We start from the raw sequence: 18,499 nt of genomic DNA, 5'->3' as shown, positions 1-18,499 counted from the left end.
CCTTGTGTATATGAAGGTGGACTTGTCCTTTAAAAACCAACATGCTCGCTATCATCACAAATGACCTCTTTATGCTCATGGGCAAAGTGGAAACTACAGTACAAACTGCCATATAAATAGCATTGATTTGTGAGTAACAGTGCTTGGGCTGTTCGCTGCACATTGGGCCACCGTGTATGGTATTCTTGCTCGGCCATTGTGGTATCGGTTGATGTCGCCAGCACTTCTGATGGCTTTCTCTTTCTGTGCTTGCATGCATGAAGGTCTAAGATTGATGTTTCTCATGAACGGTTTAATGATTTTCCCTTATAAGAGCTTGGAGTCACACGGGCAAGAGGGTTTCGTTAGTGTGTATGAAATCAGACTTTGGACTGTGAAGATGTGTCTCAGATATTAATATCCCTTTTGCTCACGATACATGATTTTTGTTCTTGGATGGATTATGATAGATTTTCATTGTCCTTGCAAGCATTTTTCATGTAGCCATGTGTTCCTGTTTTGTGTTTAGATATAGAGTTCAGTAACATAGTGCTGCTATTCTGTTTGTGATTTTGAATTGTATTTATAAACAAATGTTCAGATAATTCAAGAGGAACCTCGCTACAAAACTTCTAATACTGCATCTGTCATTACTACTTGATGGTTGCCTCCAAGATCAAGTACACAATGCCTTGCCAAGTGCCTCCGTCCATCATCAGCATTTATATGTCGGTTTAAATAATTCATGGCCAATATCTCCTGTAATGCTATACCAAACTTCACAACCACCACCGCCCGAAAAAAAAAAAAGGGAGTGTGGGGAGACATTTCAATCATGTACCAATTGATATCCCAAATGTCATGCATTAAAGTGGACCATATAAGCCACACCAAAATTAATTTATACTGTATGAGCTGTTATTTTCACAAAGGTTTAATTTTTGTGAATCACTGTTGGACTGAGAATTTAACTACATGCAAAAATATCTCAGACTGACCGGCATTAGTGCACTTACGATAGCCGAGGTGTCAAAATTGTGAAAATAACATCCTTGACCTCCTCATTTGCGAAAATATATGTACGTGAAAATACATTATCAGATTGAAACAAATTATGTTTTTGCATGTTTTCTGTGCCCTTTCAGCAGCCACAGCCATTTGGGACCACCAGTGCCTTTCCGCAGAAGTACCAGCCCAGCAGCAGCAGCAGACACAACAGCTACCAGGGGCCTCGGAATTCCCAGAGGTGAGGGACATCCCCCTATTCTTTTCAAAGGATGACATGACCCAGAACGCCCTCGTGTGTGTGATTTGCATCAGTGGGTGCCCTCACATGTATGATTTGCATCAGTCGTTCATTGTTATTGTTTACTGGATTTATTTGGCATTTATCATTTTTAAAAAAAGAAAAAAAAAAGAATAGTTGTGCCAAAAGGCTTCACACCGGTGAAGCCAGCTAGCCTGTCTTCCAGACTGATTGACTTTTTGTTCTATTTCAGTAGCACCCGTACTGTACACTTAAAGAGCCGCTCGTAGTAACAGAGAATCCAGTCCCCCTAAAGACTATCCCCATCTTTGAATCCTTGTGATAGACAGCTCTTATTCTCTCAATTGGGAATGTGTGCTTAGGGAAAACCATGGTCACTTCATACTAATGCAAGGCGGCATAAACATCACTCAATGAGTGAAGGGCATTCTCATTCTGGATTTCAGGCCGGCTGTAATAAATGTTTCATCCCAGCGTTCGACCAGATGACATGTGTGAAAAGTGGAGATGCACGCTTGAATTGCTTTAAAAGCTCAGGATCATTAAAGCCCACCATTACATAATGAACAATATGTCTCTGTGTGTATGTGTGTTCTTGCTTGATTACACTTTTGACTTTGCAATGTCTGTCTTCCAAAGAGCATTGCAGTCTTTTTGTTCATGTTGAAAGGACGTCCACGAATCAAGTCTAGTCTTTAGAATACTCTGGTACAGAACCCTAGGTTTATCTTGCACCTATGTTTGTGTCAAAACATGCATGTATCAGTCTTAAGAGGTTGCATCATATTGTATTTTCTATTGTAAATTTGCCAACTTCTACACCTGCTTAAGGGCAGTAAACAGGAAAATGCATACATACATGCACACCCACTATGTGGACAAATGTACAGAGGCCATTGAGACATAAGATAAAATGTAGAAAAGATTAAAGGGATCATACAGTTTCGGTTGAGACCTAATTTCAGGTTTCTAACATTTTTTTGTGATATAATGAGAAACCTTTTATGAAATATGAAAGAGCATGTGATTCTATAAGGAATTCAACGTTTATTTGATGAAAATTGGTTTTGAAATGGCTGAGATATCCAAAAAAGAGCGATTCTAATAAAGTGTGGGACCCACACTTTATTACGATCGCTTTGTTTTACTTTGTTTTTGGATGTTTCAGTCATTCCAAACCCAATTTTCATCAAATAAACTCTGAATTCCTCTTAAAATGGTATGCTCTGTACAATATCATAAGTGTTTTCTTGGTATCTCGCAAAAATTTAAAAGCCCAATTGTCATCTCCACCAATACTGTAGTATCCTTTTAAATATAAAAAAGCAGCAGATCGTTGGGTTTCCTTAAGCAGGCTTTGGTAAATCACACACTTGGACGATTGTTTTCTGCCATTTAAAAAAACAAAAAAAACCTCCGTCAGTTTGTCTAGCTTTAGTTTGCCTCTCATGGGATAGAAACGGGCCAGGAGACACGATCGCCATGACAACAACAGACACCGACACCCCCCCCCCCCCCCCCACCCCACCCTCACCAACCCACCCATCTTTGCTCTCTAAAGTCGCTCTCAAAACTTGACTCATAAACGGACGGCGAGAAGAGTAATGACGTCGCGCCATAGTCTGGCGGAGAGCTGTGCCCGATTTAGCGCCTCTCGGGACCACTTCGCATCCAGGGTGCCGTGTTTGTCATACTGCCCTGCACTCGTGTGAATGCGGAACAGTTAGAGTGGAGGAGAATAGCGCCGTGAAACAGCTGACTTTAGAGCCCCGATTGCAGACTTGGATAACCACTGACAAAACAAAAATTGTTAAGATTAAAATATCCCTTTAGAGGTGTCCCGTCCTTTCTTTGTCATCTTCCAAAAGAGTTTCCATAGTGTACTTTGTAATCGTAGTTTCCGGCATTTTTCAACTAAAATCACTTCATTCAGAATTTTTGCAATCAAGTTTCCCTGCAAGTTATCTTATATGAGTACACTTCGTGCAAAATGAAGAGTGTTAAGCTTTTCTCTTGTTCTGAGATAATTTTAGAAAATATATTTCGGAAAAGAAACCTGTGGAGGATATGACTTCTGTCCTGTAGCCTATCATATGCAGTGGACTGTATTAGAATCAAGGAATTGTCACCTTTGTTTGGTCCTGAATATAATTTAGCACATATTGGTTTTAACATGGTAAAGCTGGGATCTACATTGACCAATTTCACATTCTCTTCTTGACTGAATGATTAGTTCAAGCAGATCTGGCAAAGGTCACCCAAGGTCGTCCAGTACTCCCGAGTTGCGCATGAACGATCATCGCATGAACGACTGCATGGGAATCCTGGACCCCAACCCGCCACCCCACCACCGACACTTCCATCCCCAGGAGCATCGCAGGTCGACGCCCCCCGCCATGCCCCTCACAAGCCCCCGCATCGCCCCCTACAGGGGGGACGACGCCCTGGACCGGCTGATGGATCGCAAGGAGGACCGGGGCGGGGAGGTGTTCCTGGCCCCCAAGCGGCGGGAGGGCAGCGCCAGGAGGGGGCCCATCCACCACTTTCACGACGACACCATCATTGGTAGCACCAGTACCTCATTGCAGCAGAGTCACAGGTGGGCGTCGGTCGGTAGCATCTCCCCTACACCGGTCTTGGCATGGAGTAAAAAACTGTTTTTAAAGACTCCAAAACTCCAGGCTGTTTATCTCTCCTTTTAGTCAGAGTCAAGTAGTAACAAACACAGTATTTGGTCCATTGCAAAAGCAAAGGCAGCCACCATCCATCCTGTCCATCTAGTCTCCTATGAATCAACTTTTTTTTCTTCTTTCTTCTTTTTTTTTGCATTTGGTGTGCTTTACCATTTATAAATACCAAAGTTTGCCCCTCGGTGACTAGCAGCAGTTAGTAAACGATACCAACTGGGCACATTGTGCCATAGAAAGAGAAAAAGTTCTGCCTTGAGGCATGCCCACCTTCATGCCATACTTCTATTATGTGATGAACCGTTGTTGTGTGGGCACTTGACAGTTGATTGTCTAAACCCATAAAGTTTTGCATTGACACAGGGATTGGATAGAGCAGGAAATGAAAGCTGGTTACGATACATCCTCAATGGTGTGTTGCAGGTTATTTGTGTAGACTAATTGTCACATGTGAAAGTAGTCATGAGGTGTTTTAAGGGTAGAACAGCTCATCAATCCATCAGGCTTTTTTTTTTTCTTGTGTGTCTGCACTTTTATTTTGTGGGATAGTGAATATTAGACATGCACAAGTGGATAAAGGGATAGTCTGTCACCACAGGGTGGGTCAAGATTTTGAACTTTTAATTTTTCTGTCTCCTCTCTTCGCATGGTCTGTTCAGTTTGGACAACATCTTTTAACTAAAACTTATGCTCTGTAGGTTTGACAATACTGCGTATTCCTAGAACTGAATAAGAAATATGAGGATTTTGTTGCACATTTGTGATTGGCAGGAGACCGCCCCCTAGTAACTCGACCAATAACAGTACCTTCAGAGCGAGACGAAGGCGAGAGGAGGAGACGAGCATCCTCTCCTCTCGTCGGAACACCAGTTCCGGAGGGAGCGGTGGCGGCGGCAGTGGCGGAAACGCCGGCAACAGCTCAAGCAGCGGCGGTGGCGGCGGTGGCAGCAGCAGCGCGGCATTGGCCAAGGAAGCCCGCGACGTCAAGGAGAAGGAGGCGTCCAAGACGCCGTCCTCGCCCAAGATCGACCTGGCCTCGTTTCCGCCGTTGCCCGGGCGACCCCCCAAGGATGAAGGCGGGGAGGAAGGGAAGGACGACGCGGCTGGTAGTAAGGATGCGCTGAGCATGACTCCGATGGCAGATGTCGTCAAGGGACTGAAAGAACCCAAGGTGGGTTGTGCGAGCATTTCCACACAGTGTATGCTCAGTGTTTCGATTGTCTGGTGACACAAACTCGTTTGACAATTCTACTTTGTGCTGTAATGGAGTCATAGCCACAGAAACTGAAACAAGAGCTCATGACTAATGCCTGTGCTCTATTGTTAACCTTGTGCTCAGCACAGGCTCCATTTTCTTAGACCCACTTCCAAGCATCTATGTTCACTGCACTATGACATGAAAAGAGCTTCATGCAATCCAAAGATCTCTGGTGCCCCTTTCATAGGGAGGTTTTCTTTTATTGTAAGCTCTCATAATGACAGTTTGCTATGGCAGCAGTCCAAGTTGCAACCTATCAACCAATAGAAATTGAAATTTAGCTGCAGTTACCATAATTAAAATTTGCAAAAACAGAAAGCATCTGTACAAAGTTGGCCCCTGATATACTTGCATACCTTTCAAGAAGGGAGCTGTTATACAAAACCCCGATGTATTTCAGTTCCTAATGTACAATTGAATCTCATGCACCCCCAACGATCTGCCATATATGCTTGCAAAAACATACAATTTTAATTCACAGCAAAGAGAACCTGTCAAAAGATCAGGCACATCACACTATATCGTGTGCACTTTCAGCAAATCCTCACTCTTTTCACAAAGTTTCATGTAGCATGTTGTGAATACATTGGAAGAGTAGCCATGATCGAGATATGGTGATTAAACCTTCCTCTCTTTGTTCATGTAGAGGGTGGTGAGAACCACCGAGCCAAAGCCTGCACCGGTGCCCGTCCCAGCCACCAAGGACAGCTCCACCAACACGGCGAGCGTGTCCACGGAGAGCAAGGAGGTGGAGAAACCGGCGGGCGCCGCATCCAAGGCTCCGACCCCGTCTCCGCAGCCTGCTAAGTGAGTGTGGAAGGGAGGGAGGATACAGCTACAGCTACAGAGTTGCAAACGTCTAGGGGTTGTTGGTTGTGGTGTTGGTCGTGGTGTCACTTGTGGTGTCGGTTGCAGTGGTGGTGTAAGTTGTGGTGGTGTCAGTTGTGGTGTCGGTTGCAGTGGTGGTGTAAGTTATGGTGTCAGTTGTAGTGGTGGTGTAAGTTGTGTCAGTTGTGGTGGTGTCAGTTGTGGTGGTGGTGGTGGTGTCGGTCGTGGTTATGGTGTTGGTTGTGGTGGTGGTGTCGGTTCATGTGGTTTGTATAGGTGGTGATGTTTTGATGAGAAATGAGAGAAAGGTGATAATCATGATCTCTAGAGACATGCTGCTAAGAATGTGATGTGAGGATGATGACGAGGACAATTCAGTGGCTTTGTAGAGGAAAGCCCATATATAAATAATGATGTCTATTGTTTTAAAAAGGTGAATTTAGTACCCTAACTTACATGAAAGCAGTTGATAGTTATGGCATTTCCATATTTGCCAACAATGTTCTCCATACCACTGTTGTCAAATTTACCAATACCACCAGTATTATCTTTGTAAAAAGGGTATGTTATGGAAGATCAAGTTCATATATCTTGTTTGGGGGAAAAGTCATATGTTTTGAATGCCTTGTCATATTAGGAGGATTCACAAGTTGTCTGCAAATTTGTTTGAATGCATTTGTGGGTTTGTGTGTTTGTGTGTTTTATTTTGTAGGGAAGAAATAACAAAATAATTCTAATGAAACTTCACCCACTTGTGTCCCCCCTCCCACTCCCCCCAGGCAAAAGCAAACTTCATCCTACACCCAGACGGATCCAGAGGAGAAGCAGTCCTCCAAGGCAGAGGCCAGCATCACTCCTGCTCATGGCAGCAGCAGCAGCAGCGGCACCGTCTCCGGGGGCCACAGACCAAACATGGCCAAACCTTCCGCATCTTCCTTGGCTGCCTCCAGCGCTGCCACTTCTTCCCCCTCCACCCCCTCCTCCTCCTCCTCCTCCTCCTCCTCCGCTGCCCTCGCCAAGGCAGGGAGTGCTGGCCACCCAGCCGCGGCAACGGAGGGCAGCAAGTCGGTTTCCATGGCGACGCAAGCGGTGACATCATCGGTTGGCACGGCAACGCCTGCATCCTCGACCTCCTTGTCTTCGGCAGCATCTCACGTCGCTGCCTCAGGGAGGAGTGCGTCTGCAACGAGTAGCGGCTCAAGCACTGCTGCAGCCCCGTCTGCCAAGTCAGCGGTATGTAATGCCACACTTTTTGTGATGGGTGGGGGAAAAAATAAAGTGGGGCGGTAAGGGGTACATCGAGAAAGAAGACCAAAAAAAAAAAAAGCAAGAAACAAATGAAATAGATGAAGGAGAGGCTATTTTTATAAGTCTCTGCTGGATTGACACTGATGCCCAGTGTTAGGAGGGGAGAAAAAACCTGTTTATAGCATTGAGGATTTTTTTTTTTTCAGTGCATCTTCTCCTTAGTGTATTAGGTCAGGTTTCTGGCACCTATGCATGATGAATGCAAATAAGCCATACGCAAACATGCCTTTCTCACATATTTTTTTTTCTCTCTTTGTTGTGTTGATTTTTTTTTAAAGGTCTCTTTTTTTTTTCCTCATTCCTCTTCTATTCTCTCATGTTGTTTGCTGTTTTACTGTCTTGCATGTATTTCAGCATTTGCACAGATGCCAACTTTCATTTTTAGCAGTATTTGGTACCGGGTTTTATTTTTTTTTTCTGCCAAAATTACAGCAGGGTTCATGGAAAATACTGTTTATTCCAAATTGTATTACTACACATGCGTATTATGGGAAAGGTAAAAATATTGTTTTTCCACCAAAAATATGCCTTGTCAGCCCTCAGAATACTGCAGTTGTTTTTTTGGTTTTTTTTGGTTTGTTTGTTTGTATTTTTTTATGGTCAGCATTCCTGTCAGTTCCAACACACTGTGAAGAATCTGTATCTCCAGAGTTTACGCTCCACTAACCCGAGAGGACCAGTGCCCTTAGTATTCACATGGTGGTAGCCAGTTTGGCACACCCCCTTCCCCCATACCGCTCTCTAGTATAATCTAAACCCGATACCTCATTTGTACTTAGCAAAAAACGGGTTCTGAAGCCTCAAGCAGCCTCAAGCAGCCTGTCCACCCGGTGTAAACAGAATTCGGAACAGGAGATCCAATCAGATCAGGGGTTTTTGAGCCTCCTATAGCAGCTTAAAAGAACCTCGGGTTTCGAAAAGTGGCTTTTTTGCCGATCCGGAAGTTTATCACAGAAGGTCGTCAGCAGCTACCGTAAACAAACCAGCCATCATGACTGACCACCATAGATAAACTCTGCACAACTTGCACACTCTCGCACTCAGTCATGTTTGCGGTTATGTAAGAAATTCAAAACCCCACTTCATTCATCGGGGGGGGGGGGGGGGGGGGGGGATGGGGGGACTCGGTCACCATGAAAACGGAGCCAGTCAAGGCCGGCAGCCAAAGCAGTATAAACGAAAGAGACCTTTTTTGTGGCCTTTTCAAACCACCTCGAGGAGGCTCCAAATTTCGCCCGCATTATAAACGGGGAAAAGGATAGTTTTGAAATTAGGTTTGTAGTGGGTGTAATATCTGTAGAAATGGCCTGTAAGCATTAAGTCTGGAACCTCTTGGTGGTGTCTTGGGTCCCATTTCATACAAAAGTTGATATGATAGCAACTCATGCTGGAATGGCAATTGTCATGGTAACAACAAGAATCTAGCTTCCTGATTGACTGTTGCTATGGAAAGTTGTCATCCCAGCAAGAGTCGCTATCCTACTATTTTTTATGATATGGGGCCCCGGTCTAAATCACTCACTTTCAGGGAAATTAGCAAGAGGGATGTATAGAGACTCCAAAAAAAAAAGATGGAACAGTGCCCTTGATTTTAGATAAAGAGCATGAAGTGACAGTGAAGTGTTCTAGCTTACTACAGTATTACGACTATGTTGGAATGCAATTGATACTGTGCAAATTTTGTAGAGGTCAAATATTTTGTTGACATGATATTTTGTGAATCTGGAGTTGTAAAGACAATTTTGTGGATGGTTGAATTCGAGATGGGGAACGCAAGTGTCGCAGTGCTTTCATGTACTCAGCATGTAGGCATGCATGTATGTACATCACTGTCACACTTAGTACTGTAAAAGTGGAACTTTTCGCGGTGTTGAAATTTTCGCGCATTTCGCGCAATCAGAAACTAGCGCGAAAATAAAAGCACACGAATATTTTTGCTTGCCATATGTTCCTGTGCGTGATGTCTTGATTCCGCGGAATTAAAAACACGCCAAACTCTTCTTACCGGGCCAAGCGCGAAAAATTAGTCGCGCGAAAATATCCACTTTAGCAGTACTCACATAACGACTTTAACTTTTGACTTACGAAATCTGTGAAAACAAAACCCCAGCAAGATTTTCAGCATGTGCAGTAGATGATGGACTTCAGTCATTTGAGTGACAGAGGATTTGATAAACCCCACTTAAAGGGGACCTCCGGATGATTTCAGACTTTTACATTTGAACAACTATAAATTAGTTAAACCAAGTACAAAGTTTCTGAATTTATAGTGATTCAGTGTAATTTGCTTAAGATTTTCAGTTTATTGGTTTCTCTGCTCAAGGACCACAATAAATTCCATGAATCTATACATTGAGCTGTCGATTTATGTACTACGTGATGTGAAATTATGAAAATCGTCTGGAATGCCCCTTTAACCTCTGTATCTATCTCCTCATTTACTTACTAACCACACAATAAGATGCCAAGGCAAGTACGGAATGAACTCTAGCATCTCTGATATGTCCATCTGCTTTGCGTTTCTATGTGTACAGGATACAGCAGGACCATCCAGGCTGAGCTATGCACAGGTTATAGCCAAGAAGAAAGCTCCAAAGCCAGCTTCGGCGAATTCTTCCGAGAACCCTGAACCTTCCAAATCGAACACCGGCGGCAGCAAGCCTGGCGCACCACCTTCCGGTCTCCAGGCGTCCGGCCCCAAGGACTTGCCAAACCCAAACGCTGCCACCGCGGGCAGCCATGAAAGAACTCAGAACTCGACAGTCGGCATGGGGAACCACACCGGCCCCATGCAATCCCACCCCCAGCAGATGGGGGCCAAACCGCAGAGGTTCCCCCGCTACCGGAGCAAGCTGGAGCAGAACGGCGGGGAGGGACATTTCTACTCATCGGGTGGTAGGCACAGAGGGAGAGGGGATTATGGGGAACGAAGGTCCCCTCCCCATCACAAGCCAGCCAGCAAGTAGAAACCACGCCCCTCTCAGTCGCAAATGGCATCCACTCCGCAAACACCCAACTTTGCAGATTGCTAGCAAAATGGAAAAAGGAAGCAAAGATGAATTTTGAACAGGGTAGGAACTTAATGAAAATGCTCTATAAGCGAGGGTCATTGGCAAAGAAAATGTCTAGACTGCAGCCAGCCTTTCTCGGGGCGTGGTTGTGAGACAAATCTTTGCTCTGTGCTTTATTTTGTCGGCGTGATGTTCGCGGATGGTGGAAAACGTGCCGCTTTTTGTTTGTGCTTGGGCAAGAGTTGGAGAAGTGCTAGAGTGGAACAGAACAAATATCGCCCTGAGCCAGTTCAGTTGAGCAATGTTTGGAGAGTTGGGCATGTGTGCTGCTGTGTGACGACCTGGATGCCACGTAAGGTGGTTTCGCCCTGTCTCCCCCTCGGGGAAAAATGCTCTCTCCGAAGGCAAGGCGCCCTGAAAGATTAGCCGGATTGCTGCTATGTTTGCAAGAGGAGTGTGAAGACCCTGCATCATTGATGCAGCTATTGAAGATATCTGCTACGAGTATAGGAACAAACATTTAGTTTCTCCCTTGGAATGTGCTTGCTGAGCAAGCCAGCAAAGCGGAAGATTTGAGTGATATTTGATTTGACGTTTTCGCTGTGAAATTGCCCAGCGGAGGCCTAGGGCAGACTCTGAAATTAATTCATTATCTGTGTCGTGTTTTTGTTTTTCATGCCAAAAAAAAAAGAAAAAAGAAGGTGAAATACAAGCAGCGTATTTAAGTATGTGGAAATGAAAACTTCCATGATGAGAAGTTGTCTTTACGTGCCGACTGTCACCTCTGTTGATGCTCCGTCTGTAGCGACTGTAATAGTGACTCTTTGTGATGCCAGTAGTCTGTGACCTTGTTATAGAGCGACGCTGACATTTTGACCTTTGTGATGTGACATTTGACATTTGACCTCGTTTCAGTGTGACATTGACGCTGACCTTGTTAAATGAAGGGATGCACGCCTCCAGTTTGTCAGTGTTGGAAATGTTTCGGTGAGGTTCCGGCAGTGAGCAGCAGAACTGGGAAAAAGTTGATGGAAATGAGAGTTGTCAACGCTGAATATCTTCACAAGGATGTTTTGCCACGGAGTTTCGAGCATCATCTTGATACTAAATGTGAATGGAAGGAAGTGGAAGCGCATTTCTTACAATATCCAGCAGAAGGCGGTGCAGGAGGATGCAGTCCGTACATGGGAGATCAGGGGATCCCGTCTGACATGATCGTAGACAGGACGGTTCAAAAGCCAAGAGCATCGCCTGCTTCCGATGAGGCCGATGCGTCGAGAGACGAGAGCTGCGGAATTATCGTGTATTGCCGCGAGGGATGGGTAGAAGCGCTGCTGACGTGACTTCGCGGTTCGGGCAGATTGGATGTTGGCGAGACAAGTCGTCGCTTTCGGGATGAGGGTTTGCAAAGTTCCCAGCTGGGAGCAGTCCCTATCGCGAAGCTGTGTGCCAGGGCAGCAGGAGTAACTGTGGCAACTTCTTGACAACGTCCAGACGTAGGACCAATGTCTTGTTATGCCACCACTGCAGATCATCGCATCACAGCGCAGGCCGAGCACGAGAATAATTGTCTGTTGATGTATCACAAGCGAATGGTCCTTGTAAAGCAGGCCTTTCAGCTTGGGATGGGCTTGTGTGAAGGGGAAGTAGCTGTACCCTGGCAACGGAAAGGAACAGTATTTTCTGCTGGTTATGCCAACCACACAGAATGTTATATGTTGGACTAGCAGGCCAATGGACATGTAACGAGATGAAGGCTATGGGAGATGTAGGTCTGCCAAGAAAATTCTTGGATTCTGATCACTGTGCAGATAAGAAGATTGTATTTTTGTGTTTATTTTTTATTAAAGATATGTGATATTTGAGTTTATTTTTTTCAAGAATCACTTGAGAAAAAAAAAAAATTTGAGAGAAAAGAAAGTCACTTATATGTGCAACTCTTATAATTGATTATGTGTGGTTTTTTTTGTGTTTTTTTTTTAAGTGTAGCGTGTGCATATCCAAAATGTCATTAAGACCAAGCTCCAAGATATTAGTTGAGCATTCAAAAGATAAGTGACTATAACTTAGACGTTCCTGTCATATGCAGATGCCCCTCATATTCTGTTGTCAGTGAAAGGCAATTCCTCTTCGTGATCAATGCAGTGCCGTGCAGAGCAAGATATTCTTGAGTAATTATTAGAGAAGGAGAGGTGGAGTGTGTGGAACACCTGGATTTTAAAGTCCAGCCAAACAGGATTTGACAGTATTGTTTAGAATGCATAGATTTTTAAGTAATTAAATGAAATTATATCTAGAGTAATACCATAGCATGACTGAATCTGAGGGCTATGAATTTATTTCTGTCTGACGTTTTTAGATACGTCTCATGTGGAATGTGGAGATCAGGCAAACTAATAATATATATTTTTTTCACTGGATAGTTTGTGAAAGGTTCCCTTATAACGTCGGTGACAGATCTCTTTTGAGCCGTGTGTTACGATGCAAAGCAAGGACACCAGTAGTTGTGAAAATCAGCTGATTTCTCTAAATGTAGTAATGTTGATAGCTCAGCCACAGGTCGGTACTTGGTGTGCTAGTTCAGAGTTCACTGAACCGCTTACAATGTAGAACGGCTTTGGGCACCATCCGGACAATTATCCCGAGTCGATGGTTTTCCTTGTTTAAGTCCCATGATAATCCCTTTTAATGCTTGTTGTTTGCTTGCCCTGTCCCTGTGAGGGAAAAAAAAAAAGATATATTGTTAAGACTTAAGTATTAATTTTGTTCTCTAGTGAATGATTATTGTGTTGTTAATGATCCCTTTGATAGGATGGGGGATAAGTCATGATACTCGTGTTTATGTTAACATGTAATTACTCTTGATTGTGGAAAGAATAGCACTTTCCTTGACACTGGCAAAGTTCATGCCACGTCAATTGTGATTGCTCTGGATAGCGCACATCAGCATAATTTTGCCTTTTTGTTTTTGTCAGCATCAGATTGCTGAAATGTAGCAACATCAAGCTGGTGTTAAAGTTGATCAGCAAGTGGCTATTAGCTAAGACACTTTAGTTTGAAAAACTATCAGTGCAGTAGATGTGAGGCAAACTGTTGATGAACTGAAAGGATGTTAGCTCAAGGTATAGCCCTAGAAAAGAGTTACGGCCTTCTTGCCCTGCGTCCAAGACAGGATAGCGGAAATGCCGTCAACCGTTTGTACTTGCAGCCGAATATCCGACCACCTTCGCGCTCGAATTCAACACGGTTGTGAGCTAGCTTTGTCATAGACGCATAGGTTTGCCCTTTCCCAAGACTCTGGACAGCCAGATGGGAGATGTAGCATAAACGTAAACGGGCAGCATCAAAAGCTTTCAGGACGGAAGTATTGTATGCTACGAATGACAGGCTTGTGTTGGGTTTTCGCTCGTCTCAAGAGTCCACCAAGCAGAAGTAGAATTCCCTCATTTGTTGTTGTTAGTTTTCTTTCGTTGCTTCTATCAGTATTGACCTGCTGTTGAGCTACTTGGGCTATCATTGATTGCTTTAGGTATGTGGTGTATGTCTGCCTGATATATAGGGCACGCAGAAGAATGATATGTCTATATCACTGTATACATGCATGTATTTCCGAGTTGGCTTTTGAAATTTTGAAGAAAAAAAAAAGAGAAGAAGATAAGACAAACAATCAGTACTTCTGTAACAAGTCAAATTTCCATTCTTCTCTCCAAAGATGTGTTTTAGGTTGTGATGAGAAATGCTGCAAGTGTGTATAGATGATACATTGTAGTTGATAAGGGGGTAGCCAATAAAAAGAAGAAAATGAACAACAACAACAACAAAAATCACAAAACCAAAATATATCTGTTCATTGTGATATGTTGTAAGAATTAACGAATAGGGCTACCTCTGTAATCACTTAGGAGTCTAATTCTGGTATTCACATTTTTGGTACATGGTGTTGGATTAAACCAACTCCAGCAAGGGCGTCCCATTCAGAGTTTGGTGTGAACGCAACTTGGAAGTTTGTTCTCATCCAAAACAGGCATTAGCAATCCACTTTAAATCCAGAGTACCTATTCTCTTTCGCTGCCAAATGACAATTCAAACTAAAGATGAAGTGCAGATGTAGAGACGGTGTAATTAATTTCCAGTTTCTCTATGACGGTGAAAGTACAAGGGATTGGGAGAAATGGATGAGAAGGCGTGGGGGTTATTCCACATTTGAAATATATTGACATTCAAACGGCAATTTTCAGTGGTACCTAGGAGGTTCATACTAAAAAAACACAATTTCCAAAAACAGCCATCTTGAAGCAGAGAGGATGCTTTTCACCTGGAGAAATCTTCTTTTCTCTCTTTTTTGTTCAATATATCACAAAATTTGGTGCTCATCTAGCCTCAAATATATTTTCTGCATGCCAGACCGGAATAACCACAGGTACAATGTATGATACGTGTGATTGATATTTACGACTGTTCAACCGGAAGCACCGAAAATGCTCCTCCCACGCAAGAGAAGAATGTGAATGATGGAAAGATTTGGAAGATGAAAAAAATATGAGTGTTGGAATTCACCAGTGGGCATTTTAGATGTTTGAGGAAGAAAACCTTAATCATTCAGACTGGAACTATCCCCAAGGTCCAAGTACCGGTATTGCGATAAAGGGAACAGGATGGCAGGGTGGGGGGACAGATAATCTCCGAGTGGCATGATAGGTACGCCACAGTCCGATAGCCTACACAAGCTGCCAACCTAGGGTATTGTACTTCAGTAGTAAAAGGGATAAACAATGAATGTGTAAGATACACTTGTAAGTAGCTGACATGTATTCTGTGTGTTCATGGAGACTGCTCCCGATCTGTTCATTTCGTACCCTAGTCTGTACCCAGAACCTACGATGTTGAGTGGCAACATCCATCAGTGCCCCCCCCCCCCCCACCATTCCCATGACTGCCGAAGACCAAGCAATGTACTTTACCCAGAAGATGTTTGTTCGTGTTGTGTGTGACACGTTTCTTGTCTCACTGAGGTATTCTGTGTGTTTGTGGCATTTGTTTTCCTCTCACCCGACTCATACTGCAGACCACAAGCAGAATTTCATGTAATAACCACTCGAATTGGTGCAGTAAAACAACCTTGCCTCAAACTCCATTGGTACAGAAGATGGCTGTGAATATTCAAGGACAGTTGCTTAGTGATAGGTTACAATTGTACAAAGCCTCTTGCTAGAAACTGCTGTAAGTAGCTATCCTAACATCTAGATAATCCTCTTTAACTGTAATATGGCCAGAAACTGATGGGGCTAGTACCCAGAGTCGTGTTCGTCTGTCCTTAATCCTTTTTGGGGTCAAGAAGGAGAAATTGTCCAGTCAGTAGTTGTTTAATTAGATTCCTCCTTCGTTTAATTCTGTCATCACAATGGTCAACCTGTGTGTTTACAATGCCTATTGTATTATAGTACGGTGTAGTGAGGGTTTAATTTTTGAGAGAAGATGAGAGAGATGGATATTACATGCAGTCATCCCAACAACATGGCACCATGGCCCATCCAAGTCGGGTGCACACATTAATAGGGATGTAAATACAATTGTGTATCTATGGCGGGGCTGAACTGGATCTTTGTGATCATATTCAGGTTGTCATGAGTGGGGTGTGTTGAGCGATGGTACAAGTTCTTGGGGTCCACAGATGGTGCTTGGAATTCACAGAGAAATACTGTCACTGGCCACTTGATGTGTACACCATTAGTACTCGTATGAATACAGGAGAATAATCTATGATAGAATTGCACTATGTGGTTTCGAAAGCAGTGTAAAGATGTGTTTTAATGAGGGTACTGGGACAATATTTCACGAATGCTCAGATTCGTCCTTCCCCTTGACTTTAAATGAATCATTGCAATATTACGAAGCAAAAAGAAATACGATTCTCACTTTCAGACACTTCGATGGCCTCTTCTTTTAATAGCTCACAGACACAAATGAAAAAAGATATGAGAGAAAAAAATCAACAGGGCAAGGTGGATGAGTTGATGCAGGTGATTTTAAGAACAGTCAAATCCTAGGCTTAGATACTTACCACTCTGGACTATATTATAAACACTGTCCAAGTTGAGTAACATGCTTTTACAATGATCGAGATCTGCCATGTCAACGGGTGATACCAAGTAGTTAACACATGATTCTTGGCTCAGAATGTCTGCATATCAGTCATCATATCCAGATTTGCATCAGGCCTCTTTTGTCACGCTGGGAAATTTGGGGAGGGGGAGCTGGCGTTGTCGTGTGATGTGTTCAAAACAAGTGAATAAGACTAGTTTCAATGGCCTGCTGTAATACACGTATTCATGAGTGTGTGTCATTTACTCAAGTACCGTTTGAATGTATCGGGATAGGGACAAATAGAACAGGGAGTGTGTCTTGCGGAAGATACAGGGTGAACTTATCAGAGTCCATCTGAACCTCGGAGGGACAGACACATGTTTATTTACAAGTGTCCTTTCTTGTTTTATTGTTGCATAATTCTTTTAGCGTGACGTAATGTCTCGCTCTGAAATCCTTCTAAGACCATGCAGCTTCTACTAGTACACAGTGTGTGTGTGTGTGTGTGTGTGTATGTAAAGTAGGGGAAATCCCAAGAATCCCAAGGGACACCATGTACACACTCGAGGCAGTTGATCTAGAGTAGAAGGCTCCCTCACCACAGGGTATTCTATCCGCCTGCAACCCGGTCGTCGTGGTCGAGGTACTTAAAAAAACCTTCCGTGTATTCAGATGTCATTCTCTACCCGCAATCCCCCCCCCCCCCTTCCCCACATAGTTTCACAGAGACCGTACTTTTAACTGTAACCGTACTGTCTCGATGTGAGGCCCTGCAACGTACGATGACCGGCATACTTGACTCTTATACTGGACAAACCGTAGTCTCGCACGATGTGGTAGAAGAAATGGGTTCACCACATTCAGTTCTTTGTGTTTGTCAAAGCACACGGAGAGAGAGCATGGTATTCTCCTGGAAACAAACGAAAAAAAAAAAGTGCTTCCTTTTTGTTTTTTCTTTCTTGAAGATCTCTCATGATGATGTAATGTTATGAATTTGATTTGGAATTATGTGATTAAGAAATCGTATTGAATTGAAGAGAAATGTTATTGTAGGGTGCTGATATATATAATATTGCTCTTTTGAAACATGTTATGTGACAGCTGTAAATAGATGTGAAAAAAAAGAAGAAAAGTTATATTATTGTTGAGATTTTTCTCGTGAAATTTGATGTTTGTGGCAAGCCTTAAAAGAGAAGACTATCAGTGAATAATCAAAATTTAACAAAAAAAAAAGATAAAATGTATGCTGAGTATGCATGTGAAAATTAATCTGTCGTGGTGGCAGTGACTGAGAAGTGTAAAGGTTCAGAACTAAAGGTCAGAAGCCTGCGGAGTGACAACATCTTAATGTTTAGAGGAAATTTTGCATCAGTGCTGGAGAAGAACAACAACTGTCATTACCAGGCAAAAGTTGTCCCTGGCTCTCTTGGAAGCAACACCAGCTATTGTAGCAAAGCAGGGCAAAGTTAAATGGGGAGTTTGTAGATGTCACAAGATAAGATGTGAGTGGACAGTTAGTCCTGATATTTTTTCTCTTGTGATTGAAGCAAAGAATGTCCAGCTTCCACCGTTTTTAGTACGTTTTGTCCATTAAGTGCCAAAAGGGCATTGATTCTGTTTTTTCTTTTTTTTTCTTTTTGGCAATGTTTATGCCCTTCTCATTCCAATTTATATAAATCTGTCCTTCGCGCACAACTGTACGTACATCCATGAAAAATAGTTGAGGGAGGGTTTTCCTTGGTTAGGTGCAGGGGCAGATCCAGGAATTCCGTAAAGGGAAGGCACCTTTGCAAAATTAAAGGGGGAGTGTACGCCCCGCCCTATTTTTTCTGTTTATTTCTTTTGTTTTAACAAAAAAATAAAGAGGGGGTGTGCACCCGGTGCGCCCCCCTCTGGATCCGCCACTGAAGTGCATTTCATGCCCTTGACTAGTGGTATACCTGGGGCATATACAGAAGTGGCAACTCCACCAATTTGCTGTAGTGTCCCTGGATTTACTTTACACTTCGCATTTAGACAAGTTAAAGTGAATTACTTTGAGATTGCTCAATTGCCTATTTAACTTTTCTGCCTTGTT

General features: G+C 43.3%; 1 protein-coding gene across 5 annotated transcripts in view; it reads left to right on the top strand.

The window, feature by feature from the left end:
- The window catches only part of LOC139743919 (uncharacterized), a 101,534-nt gene extending 89,010 nt beyond the window's left edge, over nucleotides 1-12,524 (top strand). For 4 of the 5 annotated variants that reach the window (XM_071654387.1, XM_071654385.1, XM_071654388.1 and 1 more), the window contains 6 exons: nucleotides 1,125-1,225; nucleotides 3,480-3,845; nucleotides 4,705-5,104; nucleotides 5,838-5,998; nucleotides 6,799-7,252; nucleotides 9,862-12,524. In XM_071654387.1, the coding sequence (XP_071510488.1) occupies nucleotides 1,125-1,225; nucleotides 3,480-3,845; nucleotides 4,705-5,104; nucleotides 5,838-5,998; nucleotides 6,799-7,252; nucleotides 9,862-10,293 (1,914 nt within the window). In that variant the 3' untranslated portion in view covers nucleotides 10,294-12,524. The remainder of the gene's footprint in view (nucleotides 1-1,124; nucleotides 1,226-3,479; nucleotides 3,846-4,704; nucleotides 5,105-5,837; nucleotides 5,999-6,798; nucleotides 7,253-9,861) is intronic. The other variant, XM_071654386.1, reaches the window with a different exon arrangement.
- Nucleotides 12,525-18,499: the final 5,975 nt, after the last annotated feature.

This window comes from Diadema antillarum, unplaced genomic scaffold (assembly GCF_040938485.1).
Source record: "Diadema antillarum isolate AM-2024a unplaced genomic scaffold, OU_Dant_1.0 seq00001121_RagTag, whole genome shotgun sequence".
Classification (NCBI taxonomy): Eukaryota; Metazoa; Echinodermata; class Echinoidea; order Diadematoida; family Diadematidae; genus Diadema; species Diadema antillarum.
The sequence above is the reverse complement of the archived record's forward strand: the minus strand, read 5'-3'. Positions and strand labels throughout refer to the sequence as shown.